The sequence below is a fragment of the Anoplolepis gracilipes genome, chromosome 4 (assembly GCF_047496725.1).
Source record: "Anoplolepis gracilipes chromosome 4, ASM4749672v1, whole genome shotgun sequence".
In the NCBI taxonomy this organism is placed as follows: domain Eukaryota; kingdom Metazoa; phylum Arthropoda; class Insecta; order Hymenoptera; family Formicidae; genus Anoplolepis; species Anoplolepis gracilipes.
Window position 1 is genome coordinate 11,007,075 of NC_132973.1, and position 14,415 is coordinate 11,021,489.

At 36.1% G+C, this 14,415-nt stretch overlaps 1 protein-coding gene across 2 annotated transcripts; it reads right to left on the reverse strand.

Annotated features, from left to right (window-relative positions):
- Positions 1–1,826: 1,826 nt before the first annotated feature.
- On the reverse strand, positions 1,827–7,604 carry LOC140664512 (uncharacterized). Of its 2 annotated transcripts, none has more exons than XM_072889667.1 (2): positions 6,948–7,602; positions 1,827–2,884 (listed from the first exon to the last, which is right to left on the reverse strand). In XM_072889667.1, the coding sequence occupies exons 1-2, from the start codon at positions 7,234–7,236 to the stop codon at positions 2,742–2,744; spliced, it is 432 nt and encodes a 143-aa protein (XP_072745768.1). In that variant the 5' UTR covers positions 7,237–7,602; the 3' UTR covers positions 1,827–2,741. The 2 variants fall into 2 exon arrangements, with proteins under 2 accessions (XP_072745768.1, XP_072745769.1); XM_072889668.1 differs by lacking the exon at positions 1,827–2,884 and adding an exon at positions 4,070–5,008 and having other exon boundaries at positions 6,948–7,604.
- Between the last annotated feature and the right edge of the window lie 6,811 nt (positions 7,605–14,415).

Below are 14,415 nucleotides of genomic sequence, written 5' to 3' on the forward strand. Positions count from 1 at the left end.
TGGTTTGGTTGTCGATTTGTCAAAGTTGATCCGTCCGTAACTTTGTTACGATCAGGTGCTGTCCCTGATGTAAACTAGTTCTACAGCTAATTCAATCAATTAAGTCTATAGTGGGGCGCGTTACACGTGTATCGATGATAGATATCCATTAAACGTATTTCAATCGTACACCTGGATATGTTCTACTACTCGGTTGAATGAAGGAAACTTTCGACTTTTAAAATGCTTAAAACATATTCTACAGACAATTTACATCACAGAATTTGGATAATATTCTATCCATAATTTTTAAGTTATATTTATATATTTATGCAATCGTATTATCTGATAATGGATTAAAATAGAGAACACCCTGAAGAAAGACAATTAAAATTGCTAGTTAAAAAAGACATTACTCGAAACTTTTTGAAAAATATGCATATATATAATTCGCAGTAATTTCAGTGATTTGTCATTAATCGCTCGGTGAATGCTAATCGAATATCCATTGCAATATATATGTATATAACGTTCGAAAATTCATTTACGCAATAATATTTCGTCGATATTCGATTTAACGCAAGTATGGTTCCGCGTTTGAGAGGGGCATCGTATTAGTTACCATCGAAATGACTAGCTAGGATGACAGCCATTAAAACCATGAACCAGCTGCTTCCCTTTGCGTAGTTCCCCTATAGTTGGAAGACCCCACGGTGCATCATGCATTATAATTAACCATATAGCAACCGCGCCGAGTCACCCCCATGCATCGTATCATCGTACAGATAAGTATAAACTACCCACCTATATGGGGTACCGTTGAAAATGTTGCTTCGTTTTGTTATTATACGTTTTAAAATTATGTTGCTTTGCTACATAAATATACATAAATATTCTTTACCAAAGAATAATAGATATTTATTGAAGATTTTGTGTATATATCTTTATTACATTTATATCTAGTGTATATTATCTTTATTATATATTTGTACTTTATATAACGATATCTTTTCTTTCAAAATTAGCACGAATTAAATTTCCAATATTTTTTCATTATTTATGTCATTCAGATATTTTCATATTTATTATATAATTTTATCGTAATTAAGTTTGAGACTAGTGTAATATAAATTACGTGCGTATGTAGGGATAATAGTCATGGTTTTTGTGTCACCCTGTAGTTCACCCCCATACGCGTATCAGGACCACCATAGCACGCGTCCAGGTGGATATATTAGAATGTTCGTTACAAAACGCGATTCGTGCTGCTCAGCTGTCTAATTTTTGACGATTTTGACTCATTCTCCACGTGTCATTTCCCTTAAAATGTGTCGATGGATCATCAGATAATTTCGATTCGCCTGCCGTTTTTTAACGTTTACGTAACATATTATTAATTTAAAAGACTTGAAATAGTAATACGAGAGTAATAAATATTACTAACTGCTGAATATGGCGAAATAACTATTGCTTTAATCGATTAAACTTCTACTTGTTAAATTAATTTTATAGTATTAATTAAAATAATCAAGAGATGTATACAAGATATGTACAAGATGCCGTAATTATGCGAAAAATTATAATTTTAAAATTTCAGTATACATCGATTAAATAGGAGAATAGAGAAAGTGAATAGATTACATAACATTATAGAATTATATAATAATCATTTTTAATTAGTAAGAGATATATTTATCAGAATTATCAGTTTATTTTTTTCAAATTAAAGCATATATGTCTTGATATAACATTTTTAAAACATTTTCTAATATGATATTCTTAAAATATATATTAGAAAATGTTAGGGTAAGAAAAAAATAACAACAATAGGTAGAAATGAAAGCACGATAGTTTATTATTCGCTTAAATGACTAGATGACTAGAGGTGTGTTCTAATTCTAAAACGAAATGTACATAGGACTTTCCCCTATCTCTCGTGCGACGAGAGTACGAAGAGAAATGCGTTGATGTTTATAATCAATTAGTCTTTGGAGGCGCTGCATTGTTGCTTCCTCGAGGAATCAACCGTTTTAAGCTTCCGATGGACCTTCGCCATTAAAAAAATCTTTAATGTGAGGAATTTGTTAAAAACTGTGTCGATAAATCGCGAGTGGAACTTTCACGAGAGACACCTTCGATCGGTTCGCTAAAGACATCATTCATTAATTGTAAAAATTCTAATTAGACGATATGGCGATTCTTATGACAATAAGTCCATCCTAAAAACCTCCAATAAATCACCTGACGAATTATTTACAAAAATTAATTAATACGTCCGTCACAATTAATACTACAGAAAATTACTCCAATAATTGTTCAATGATAATAATGCTTGAAGGACGCGAAAAAGAATAAATATACAACATTTGATAGCGCAGATAATGTCTGTTCTACTAAAATGATTGTTTATGTGCCATGCATACGCACAGTTTACGCTTATATTTAATTACTCGAATCATTCTGCAAAATATGATATATATTTTAAATTTTATATTACCTAATTTTTTTCTCTCTCTCTCTCTATAATCTTGAAATATAATTCTAATATTTTATATAATAATAATAATAATATATTAATTTTTTAAATATTTTCGTAAGAGAAAGAGAGCTGATTGCTCGCAAGCAATTTTTTTTGTCATTCGAGGAATCACATTCAAGTTAACAGGATAGTTTTTTTTTTGTCACTGCAGTGAAATAAGAGAAAACTATACGTATGCACGGGATCTAAGGATATACGATCGTTTTTGATTCGACGTTATATTCTACGTAGTTTTCGTTATCGTCGCTGTCGTAGTAGACGTCTTCGTTGTTTTCGACGATTCCACATTTTGTTGCTTTGTCACGTCCACCGAAGTCGTCAAAGGCTTTTTATTTGCGTCACATATTTTTCGAGCTCGCCAGTAATCTGTAACAAAAATATTAAACGGTATTGAATGTAAATGACGAATGTTATTGAAACGTCGTGTCACGAGAGAGAAGTCGTAACAATAATAGTATAATATATATTGTATAAAAACAAAACTTTGTGAGACACAATATAAGAGCATTCGTTCTATTCATTCGGTACGTTTCACGCGGCGTGAATAGATATCTTTGTGAGTGAACACACGTGAGACTTCCCGTAACGAATATATTTAAGATTCCATGGCGGTGTATGAACTTTAGCGGATCGATCGGGTCATCTCGACGTCATTGCCTCGCGTAAACCTGTATAGAAGCATCGTGCGAGGGAGAAGCACGAAATTTCCACAACAAAGACTACACACGTCAGGAATCGTCTTAGGGACACCCTACTTTCGATCAGGTAACCACCTGAGCATCCTACCCTCGTTCCTTTTTATTCGATTTTCCTCTCTTTTTCTGACTGACTACTGACAGGTGCGACTTAATGTTAACGGTACCAATTCTGAAAGTAAAGTCTCCTTGTTCTTTCGATAATATAATAAAAATAGGACGAATATAAGACGTATACATTTTGTTATAAAACTTTATGAAATAAATAATCAAATGTATGATGAAGGAAGGTGATCGCTTGTATCATACGTATATAATATATGGATAAAGTTATAAAATAGGATATCGTAAAATCCATAATCTTCTTGAGCAATTTGAAAATCATTTTTTTCTTACAAGGACTGCGATTTAATCGATTATTCTCATTCGGTCCAAATATTAAATTATTAGCGTTTGCGAAACGATATAACGAATCGGAGCGCGATTCGATCCGACAAATCGATGAGGGAAAGGTCGAAAAAAAATCCACGCAATAGCCATATGTCGAGGACATGATCCTTTCTCTTCGCGCTTCTCTCTTTTGGCAATGGCGCTCTTTTACCATATGGCGCGCGAAACCGAGCTCTTCCTCGATCAACGTTTATTCTCTCTTCTCCTTTTCTTTGCTCGTATTCACGATTCCGCTTGTCAACATCTGTTTCCACGCCTCAACGTGCCGCGAAGTAGCTCCTAGATGCGTGGAAGGCTCAACTTTACCTGGACGTTTACCTGTCCATATGTCTCGAACGAGATTCTGGTTCAAAAGTTTTCCTATTGTTCGCAGATCCGAACGGCTTCTCCTTCTAATGCGTTTTTCACCCAAAGGAAAGATCTTTTTCGAAATCCTCTCCAAGGCATCTCCGATTTTGCGGGAGACGGAGAGTCTACTTTCCAGTCGCGATCGAAAGGATCTTTTGTTGATTTCTCGACGATTGACAATGTCAAAGGTTTTCTATTCCACGTGGAAAATAATACCGCGATCTACAGTCCTCGTTTCTACGATACGATGCGCTTATTTTTTTTTTCTCCCGTTAATCTTAAAAGAAAATAGAGAACACTTTTTTATCTTTTCCGTTACTCGTGCGATTTCAGCCGAATAGATATATATTAGAGAATCCAAATTTTTCTTTTTTATGTTTATTTTGTATAGATGTAGAATTATTTTGGTCAAACGTATTTTATCTTGGATTAAAAATACAAGAAAGGAAACTCAGGACAATGTTAAGAATCAAATAAAATATAAAAACAGTGTCGTACTTTATGTTAAATTAGTAAATGTAATTTTCATCAATCTGTGAAAATGTTAATAAGCGGAGGAGTTAGTGAAATTAATGTATGTCCAGTCCTTGTCGTATTCGCATCAAATGCAACTTGTTCCAGCAGGTGACGCGCGACCTTCGAAAGGCCCCGCGCGACCTTCGAAAGGCCCCGCGCGACACGATATCGCGTGTTCGCGGGGTCTGATTTAATCGTGGGAAAAGACGTTCCAGTCGTCATGGGCCCATATAGCAAGGGCTAACAGGTGTTGGTGGAAAAAGAGGTGCTGGTTGCACCGTCCCGCTCCGTTGAATTTTCGAGGGTCGTCGCGTTCCAGTCCAAGGAGTCATCGTGGCAGGGGATTATCAGTGCAAATAGACGCAGGATCTCTTTCGAAGTTGAGAAAATTAATCTTTCTCCCTCGCGCGCGCTACGATTATCTTGCACACGTGTTTCAACCTATCGACCATTCTTTTATCCAGCGAACCACTTCGAATGCCTATATATTTCAAAACGAAAATATTGTAGTCATTATATATATTTTTTATGATAGTATAAAAATTATTTTTATGAAAGAATAAAAATTTTTTTCGGATTATTATCTCAGATAAAAAATGTAAGATACGTTTATCTGTTTATCTTGCATGCAAAAGTTTTGCACTTGGTCGAAAAAGGATATTATCCATTGTGCATAAATATTCATACGATTAGATTAAATAGCAAGCATAGGTATGTCATGCTGGAGGAATCCAAGGAATGCAATCGCGGCTTTCTTTTACTCCTTGGAAATCAGGGCCCTTCGATGATGCATGACAGGACCCTTGAAGGTATTTTACGTCGGTCGTCTCTTGAACGCATGACTCATAGTCGTGATTCATTCTCGATCACGACGTTCCTTCCCTAACTGCGTTATTATGCCGCGTACTAATCGTAGAATGCGACTAGCAACTAAAGTTTCTCACGCGATCATACACGTACACATGTCCACTTATCTTTTCTGATAACTCGAGTATTTTTTTTTTTTAGATATTCGATAGATATTGCCTAGCAACTAGTGGATGTTCTTCGAATACGACGAAATTATGAAAAAAAAATCAAGTTGCATTCGTTATAAATTGCATTTTCTAAATAAAAAAATTATAATTGTTAACTATTATTATTCAAAATTTAATATATTGAAATATATCACAGTTGGATACACAGTTGGATTTTCTAAATAAAAAAATTATAATTGTTAACTATTATTATTTAAAATTTAATATATTGAAATATATCACAGTTGGTTTTAAATATATACTTTATTCAATTTTCTAAGAAACTATTTATTTTGTAAAAATTATTTATTTATTTACATTTTGTAAATAATTTCAAAAATTATTAAAAATCTTTTTCTTTTTCCTATTTTCTGTAATTCACAGACCATATTGCATTTATCATTGCAATTGAACCTATGCAAACAATAAATTATATTTATTACACTAATCTGAATCAAAAAGCTCATAAAGATATAAAGTTTATAGAAATGATTTATATTTCATAAATAATTAAAAAAAACACAACATGAGTTTCTAAAGATAAGGTCTAAAAATAAATGAGTTGAAAAGATAAATTACGAAATAGTTTGAGAAATTTTTAGTTTAAGACCTAGATTATCTCCATAACGGATCTCGTTTACGACGCGTGCTTCTAGCGTAAGAAACGAATAGCCTAACAGGATGAAAGGTTCTCCGAAAGAACGGAGAGCGTAAGACGGTAGCCGGGAGTACTCAGGCGAGGGATATAGCTATATAGAAGCTGGAGGAGGAGGAGAAAAGGCAAGATGTGACGAACTTGGAATAAGAAAACAGGTCGAAGCCACGCGACCAGGCCGCGCCTGCGCGTCCAACTTCCCTTTCTTCTTCGACATGACTTTCCCGCCAAAAAATCGCGGTTCTATGACGCCATAAGCGACAGATTTACGTTATTTTACGCTCTCATTACAGCATCCTTCAATGAGCTAAACGGTAGATTATTAATTGTAGAACGGACTAATTTTAACATCAAATTTGGCTTTTTTTTAATTTATTACAAGTCGCAACTCTGTAGAGAATTGCTATTATACTAGAATCACGAATGCAATTCAGTTGCATAATTCAGTTTTCATCTCAAGGAACATTATAATGCCATGCCATATATTGAGTTATGTGTAAGAGATATTTTTAGCTCGGCGCATTAAATCCAAAAAGACGGTATTAATTAAAAGAGTCATAAAAAGACGAACTTTTTTGCGTACGATACATGCATTCTGATATATTTTTCATTGTCTCAAGGAAATATTTATCAAACACCCTTCGCGACTCGTGCATATATACCCCGACCATATATGAATATTCGACTAACTTCCATCAAGTTTATCAATAAAATCCGCGTTGATATTTCGCGAGAGAAATGTTGCTCACCGTGAATGCTGGTCTGCCTTGAATATGGATTGCTTCGCTTTTTGTTAGTCGACGGCTCGCTCTTCTCGTTGTTCCGCCTCTGGTAATTATTCTCCTTGTCCTCGGAACAGGGATCCACTCCCCATCTCTTGGCGAATTTGCTCCTCTCGGCGTCTAGCGCTTCCTGCACCATCTCCATGGTTTCCCGCGGGTCCGGCTTGCCAAAGAGGCAGCGTGGTACTCGCGAGGTCATGGTCGTGTTGGGTAACACCATGTAATAGATTTCGCAACAGATTGAAGCTGCCAGCATTCTTCTTGCGTATTTCACCGGTGCGTAATGGATTTCCGACAACTTGCGTTCAATTCGAGATTACTTCGCGCTCTCCGCACTTTATTGTAGCAAATACGATACTACAGAACGTCGATTCTTCTCGTGCCTTCCGTTTAACGTCTTCCGGAAGGACAGAAGAATTTTCGATAACGTAAATTCCGCAGCGGCGTTGAACTTTTCTGTGAAGTTTCCTCTTCGATTCTTGACGCTCACTCTTGCGCGATGTCTGCCCCAAACCCAACCAACCAACCAACCAACCAACCAACCAACCAACCAACCTTGATCTTCACCGTATGACGGTCAAACTCGTTCTGGTAGAATCGTTCGGAATGGAGAGTGGAGTGAGTCTGCTCGGATCCGTTTGAGCTTGAGCAAAGCCACGAGGTCCGGTAGTCCCCACTACCGGGTGTTCAAATTTAAATCTGATTGGTGCGCCGTGCTGGTTGCGCAGTAAAAATGGCGCGAATTGTCTCTAGCAGCGTCCTCGTTGCGCGCACCATGACATCCGTGCGCGCGTTCTCTCTCTGGTGCGTGCAATCTCCACGTGTACCCTCACCATCGTTCTCAACCTCGAAACCGTCCAACGGATTATGCTAAGCGATCTCTCAGCCTTATGGTAGGAAAGATCGCGCGCGCCATGGAGCGTACCTTTTGCCTTTTTTTCTAAGTAGCGCGACGTATAGAACGATCACGATCACGATCGCGATGCGATTCGACGCTCTCTCGTACATCTCTTTTTTCTTCCATCTAATTTCTTTCCGGATTACGCTATTGCATCTGGATCGATCGTTGAAAAATGCGCGAAGAGAATATTTATCTTCTCGCAAATTACTTGATCGTCAGTTTTACTTCAATTTGCTTCTTTAAAAATCTCTTGCATTAGATGAAAAATAATTTATACCTGCCCGTATATATTTCATACGTTTTTAATTGTCTCTTTACATACGTCTTCAAATTTGTTACTACAATATAATTTTATTTAGCCTTTTACAAATACTTTATGATCAAATATTAGATATAATTCGAAACTATATATATATATATATATATATATATATATATATATATATATATATATATATGAAGCTATTATAAAAAGTGTATCGTCTTTCTTTGAAAAGATTAATGAATTTAGAAATTGAGTTATATTTTTGAGAAAAGTTTATAGAGCAATGATTTAGATCGCGCGAACGTAAAGAGTGCGTAATCAATGAGACTGCAGGACAATTCATCCAATTGTTAGCACGATTCTGCCTCGAGCATTTTTGCGGGAAGTCGGGTGTTCTGTAGCAAGAAGAAAAAACGGTCGTCCGAGCAGGTGGAGCAGCCGGAGAATGAGAGGGAGAGAGCAGAGTGGAAGCAAGTCCCGGGTAGAAAATCGCTCTTCGAGTCGCCGCCAATCGCTTTCTCAAGCACATAGAACTTTTGGATAGACGTGACTTACGAAATACAGACCAATGTAATAACCGTAATCATGCGGTTTTCATATTATTAGACTTATCATATCAAAGAATCATACAACTGATTTAAAATTTTTTTTCTTTTCATTAAATCAAGATCCTTGATTTTTATTTTGCGTTATTAAATTTACTTATTGAATCGCCTTTGAACTGACCGTATTAACGCGAATTAATATCTTAACCATATAAATTTATATTTTTTTTTATTGTGTTTTCTATACATTTTGCGCGGACACCAGATATTATGTAACAGGTCAACGTGATTCAATGAAATGGGGTCGCCCATTCTATAGAGGGCATTCAAAGTGTAACCCGGGAAGACCAAACTAAGGTCACCTTTGACTCTCACGTGTAAATTTTAGTTTCTTTGAAATCTTCTTTCATCACAAATTGATGAGATTGCGATTTCACTCGATTTCGTGGAAAAACGAAACCGGTGTTGTAAGCGCAATCACTCAACCATGAATTCGCATTTTCGATCTCGACAAGACCTGTTTCTTTTACGCTTGTCGAATATACCGAAAAGTATCAAGAAAGATTGTTACCTTAAAAATGATTTTACCCTCAAGATACAATTTTTATTTCGAAAGTGAATAGAATAAAATCTATAAATATATAAAGTTTTATTTAAGTGATATATATATATACACGTACTTACTTGCATTTATAATAATCTGCATGCAAGTCTGAGTGGACGAGACAAAGAGATATGCAAATGAATGGTCAAATATGGGGAAGGAGGGATAGCAGAAACATAATGCGCCACTGTGTGCACGTATATGTGAAATAAAGCGTGACGCACGCTGCCGCGAGATTCGAAGACGTGCAATTATAAGCATCTCGCGCGATCCACCGGGTGGATTGTAACGCAACGTGGTTGAGTCATGCTTTGCTATATCACGGCTGGCCGCATGATGGGGGTAAATTTGACCGTTACAGAAATGCATTGCAGCGCAATGCATTGGGCGTGGACGCGTGTGCGTGCACACGCGCATCACGCGTCCTCTTATACATTCACCAGGACAGGTGAACACCATGACCAACTATAGCCAGCGCCCGTAACGCTCATTAGGTTTGTGATTGCTTCTTGAGATTTTTCCACCGTAATATCCACGCTCGTTCGGTTATTATTGTTGATTATTGCTGCGTTTTGCCCCGTAATTGCTTCTCAACATGATATATCGAAGCTCGTGAGATTGCTGACGATTATCAGTCCATATGTGGAACATACTTTGTTATAGGAAATGTACCCGTGATTTTTTCTATAAAGATTTAGAAAATTAAGCAATTTGCTTTTTAAATCTTTACAGCATGTTATAATAGATATTTATGGATAAATCTCGACCTTTACTCACTTTGCTCTCCAACTCCTAAATCGTTTCCCTCGCTCTTGTCTTGACATAACCGTTGGATCTCTGAGGAAATGCCGACTTCCTTCTCGTTTAAACCCGGGAACATCGATATCCGTGGGGGATTTCGAGTTTCGAGTGTCCGCGCTCCCCATCGGTCTCCCACTTCCGGTCCTGGTCAAGCAGACCGGAACACACGGGGTCCCGAGTACACCGTGACGTCAGAGCATCGTCGAAAATTAGGGAGGAACTTATCTGCAGGGGTTCCACGCCAGGATGTAGTTAATGCCGCGACTTTAACTCGTACTAAAGACGATTACTGACCCGATCATTTTTCACGGTTATGAGCAGTCTAATGGAGAGCATGCTCACGAGGTACGCCGACCGATTTTTCGAAATGCCAAACGTTTTATATTATTATTGTTTTCTTCATTTATTCTTCTTTGATTCTTTTGGGCGAGAAACTGATAAAAATATAAAAAAAAAGAAGAGTTTATAAATTATGCTGTTATATTTTTTTTAAATTAATTTTATAATATCATTTATATTCGACAGCGTTTATAAATTAAGAAATATAATTTTTTATTTAGAATTTAGTAGTCGCTCAAAAAAATGGTCTGGCAACTTGAACAAAAATTTTCTAGGTATAAAAAATTAACTGAAACAGATAAATTATTAGCAAATACTGTGATACTGCATATATTTTACACTTTAATGGCAGAGACGAAATTTATATCTGTTATATTAGTGTAATTTAGACAGAAAATTTGTCTGTAATGCCTATCTTTAAGGCCTATAGTCAAGGATAATTATATTTGTGATTAATATTTGGCAATGAGATCTAAATTTTCTAGAGGTAGGTATTGCTAGAATATTGCTGCTATAAATTCTATATGTGACAAACAATATTCCAACAAATACAAAAAGTAGTGATAAATTTTAATTGAGACATCTAGAAATCTATCTACATTAGCAAAATATTTTTTTGAGGGTTAGCGTTTTTTTTCACTGCGCATTCTTAAACTAATATTCACCATCCATGCTTCTGTTTGCAGACACGATTGCTGCGGAAGAAAGCATCTTGTGAAAAGATGATCGACAGCTGATACCATCGAGGAGAAAGAAAGAGAGCGAGAAATATCGAATGGAACGAGCGAAGAAGTCGCGAAGAAAAAGGTAAGAAAATTCGAAACTCTACCCTTTGGCCATCGGGCGCGAGCACCTGGGCAGCATATGTGCAAAATATAAAAGAACGCATCTCTGCAGGCCGATCATTTCTCTCTCTTCTCCCTTCTCCGCCCCTCTGTCTCTCCGCAAATTTTGTGTCCGCTCGGAAGGTCCCAAAAATTTTGCGGAATCACCGGTGCGTCCCGCGCGACTTTTTCCCAGCGTCGAAATTAACGGAAGCGCACCGCGTGTCGGCCGAGCGTCAATCAGCTGTTGGTTGTGATTGTTGCTAACCGCGTATTGCCCGTTTAAATAATGATAGATAACACATGTGAAAATGACAGATTTGTAATAAAATCTTTTGTTCAAGTTCTTATTAATTTCGGGACTGTAACATCTTATTAATAAAATATTCCATTTGCTTTTCTTTTGTTGTAATGTTGTAATAATATTAAACGTTTATTAAACTTAATTACTTAATAGTAATGTTAATTTTTCTAATTAAACTCCACAATATTAAGTCATTTGCAATGTTAATTTTAATAATAGATTTTTCGGTGATAAATATATTGTAGATTATTAAGAAAGAATTACTATGAGGGAAAGAATTTTATTAATACGAATTGAAGTCAGCATTCGTTTTTTAATATTAACTAAACAATTTAATTATTTAAGTCAATTAAGTTATTTGCAATTTTAATTTTAATAATAGATTTTTCTGCGATAAATATATTGTGGATTATTAAGAAAGAATTACTATGAGGGAAAGAATTTCATTAATACGAATTAAAGTCAGCATTAGTTTTTTAATATTAACTAAACAAAAGTTTTTATTAATTTTTATCTTGTGGCAAAACATCAGGCACTGCACTGTACACGTGTGCACCTATACTCGTCTAGGAAGAAAAATCGTGCAGGAAAGAGCAAAACGAGGGGAAGAAACTGGACAATAGGGTTTGTGTTTGCAACCACCTGTACTCACAGGTAGACGAAAGCATGTGTGAGTAAACAAGGCCGTTTTTTCCACGTGTACGTTTATATCAGACCGCGAAAACAAACAGAAGTTGTCGCGTGGGTTTCTCGTGGCTGTTTTTACGTAGAAATTTGATATATTCGGTCAGTGTTCCATCATCTGCTCACCACAAAATGCCTGGTGCGCGCGTCAGAGTCGATTATCTCTTGGTTTCTCTCACAAACATCTCGACGAATGTAAAGATATCTTTTTATAAATTTTTTGAAATGAGAATTCTCGTTGTCCGAGAACGCGATATAGTGTTTAATGTTCCAGACGCCTGTAGACGTCTGTAGATCGTCGCGTTTGTCATAGACACCGGAGATAAGTGGTAAAGGGTGTGTACGCAAACAGCTGCCATTGAGTTGCAGATGCTCTGGAAATTCTGAAATTCCAACCACGTCGTAAACAGCCACGGACATTTACGGCTGTATCCGCACGAAACTGCGTGCAAGAAACCATTTTCCACCAACCAAGGACTTAAATTTGATTGCTCTGACAAACAGAAATTTTCACATTCGTAGTTGAATTAATTTGAAATATTAAATTAACATTAAATATTAATTAATAACACGTTAATAAGTTTCAAATTAGACGGTAAAAGGCTAAATTATTACTCTCTCTCTCTCTCTCTCTCTTTCTCTTGCATATAATTTCTTTTAAACGATCGGTTCTATAATATTTATTCTGTTGTTTACCTGTCGACCTCTTCAATAATCAATTGTCAGATCATATTGATAATATTTAACGGAATTTATATAAGATAGAAGATATTTTTGCAGGAAAAGATTAATAAAATCAAGTCGTTTTATCTCGTGTTCTTAAAAATACAATTAATTTGAGTTTAGCTAAATTTATACCTCATAAACATACATTTTTTTTATTCGTTATGCCTAACACGGTTAATTAATACATTGGCTGATTACCGTATATCAGGTTAAAAAGGTCGCCAGTAATTGACCAGTTTATTCATGAATCGCGCTTGCATCGGAGCGAAGAAAACATTTAACGCAGGATGTTGCTCCACGCTTTGTATCCCGCGTGCGTGTAGCCAACGCTTTTTATTTCTCTCTTTGCTGACGCGATGCCGTACGATGCAGAAAAGGACGTGGAAAAATTGTCGGTTAGAAATTAGCCACTTTTCTGAACGAGCGAGGATGCGTAGTGACACGAGCGACGAAGCTCAAGGTTGACGTCGCAATTTCAGTCAATTTAGACCTCCTACGGTACAAACCGTACGCATTTACATCTCTACAATCCCTGTAATTTGCACGCTTCTTATGGATTGCGAATTAATAATTAGTGTTTTTTTTTCTTTAATGGTGCGAACATTCTTTGGCAGCTCGTGTTTCGTATTCGAAACATGTGAACAAAGATTGCTTGCATCTTGTCCCCAATTATAAGAGTCTATTCTACAAACTATTGTTAAAAAGAATTCCAGATTCTGTGTTTTAAACATATTATTCATTGGAAAGCAAAAATTTAATTAATGACAATACATTTTTACGTGTACACAAATTTTTGTAAACACGAAAATAAAACTATTGTCCATAAAAAAATCAAAGTGATAAATTTTAATAAGTGACGTATAATTTAAAAAAAAAAGAGATGCTGCTGATAAAATAAATCTAGTACAAATTTTTTTATATAGTTTTGGTATTTCATTTAAATGTAGTGCATGTGAATTATAATTGCGCGGTTTTTACGAGTGCCGTTTAACTCAAACAGATATTAGGGGGGTGCTTTGGGAAGCTAGGTTCGTGTGGTAGAGAAAAGCAAAAAAAAAAAAAAACATGCCGACAAGATTTGAACAATGCGGGAGGAAGGCGTGACGGCAAGCTTTACGAATCTCCGCCGATCCAGCTGCTCGTACCTACATTTACCGTCGACCTTTCGAAGCCTCCACCTCCGCGATAGTTCGTTCAGATAGTCTGAATACCGGTAAATCTACCGACGAGCTGCCCCCGTTGGAGAGGGTGGAACAGCTGTTTCGCTCAATAAGAGAAGATCCTGAATCGTGAATATTTAAAGATCCTAGTATTTTGCGTTTTACACGCTTTCCATTTCAGAGCTTTTTAGCAATAGTTGCTGGAGACAATAAAATATTGTCGATTGGATTAAATTATCTTAGAAATTCAAACCAATCTTTACGAAAGAAATAGACATTTGT

Coding starts and splice junctions, on each gene's coding strand:
- LOC140664512 (XM_072889667.1), bottom strand. CDS start 7,236: ATGCTGGCAGCTTCAATCTGTTGCGAAATCTATTACATGGTGTTACCC. Junction 2,885..6,947: donor AAGGCAGACCAGCATTCACG/GTGAGCAACATT, acceptor TTTTTGTTACAG/ATTACTGGCGAGCTCGAAAA.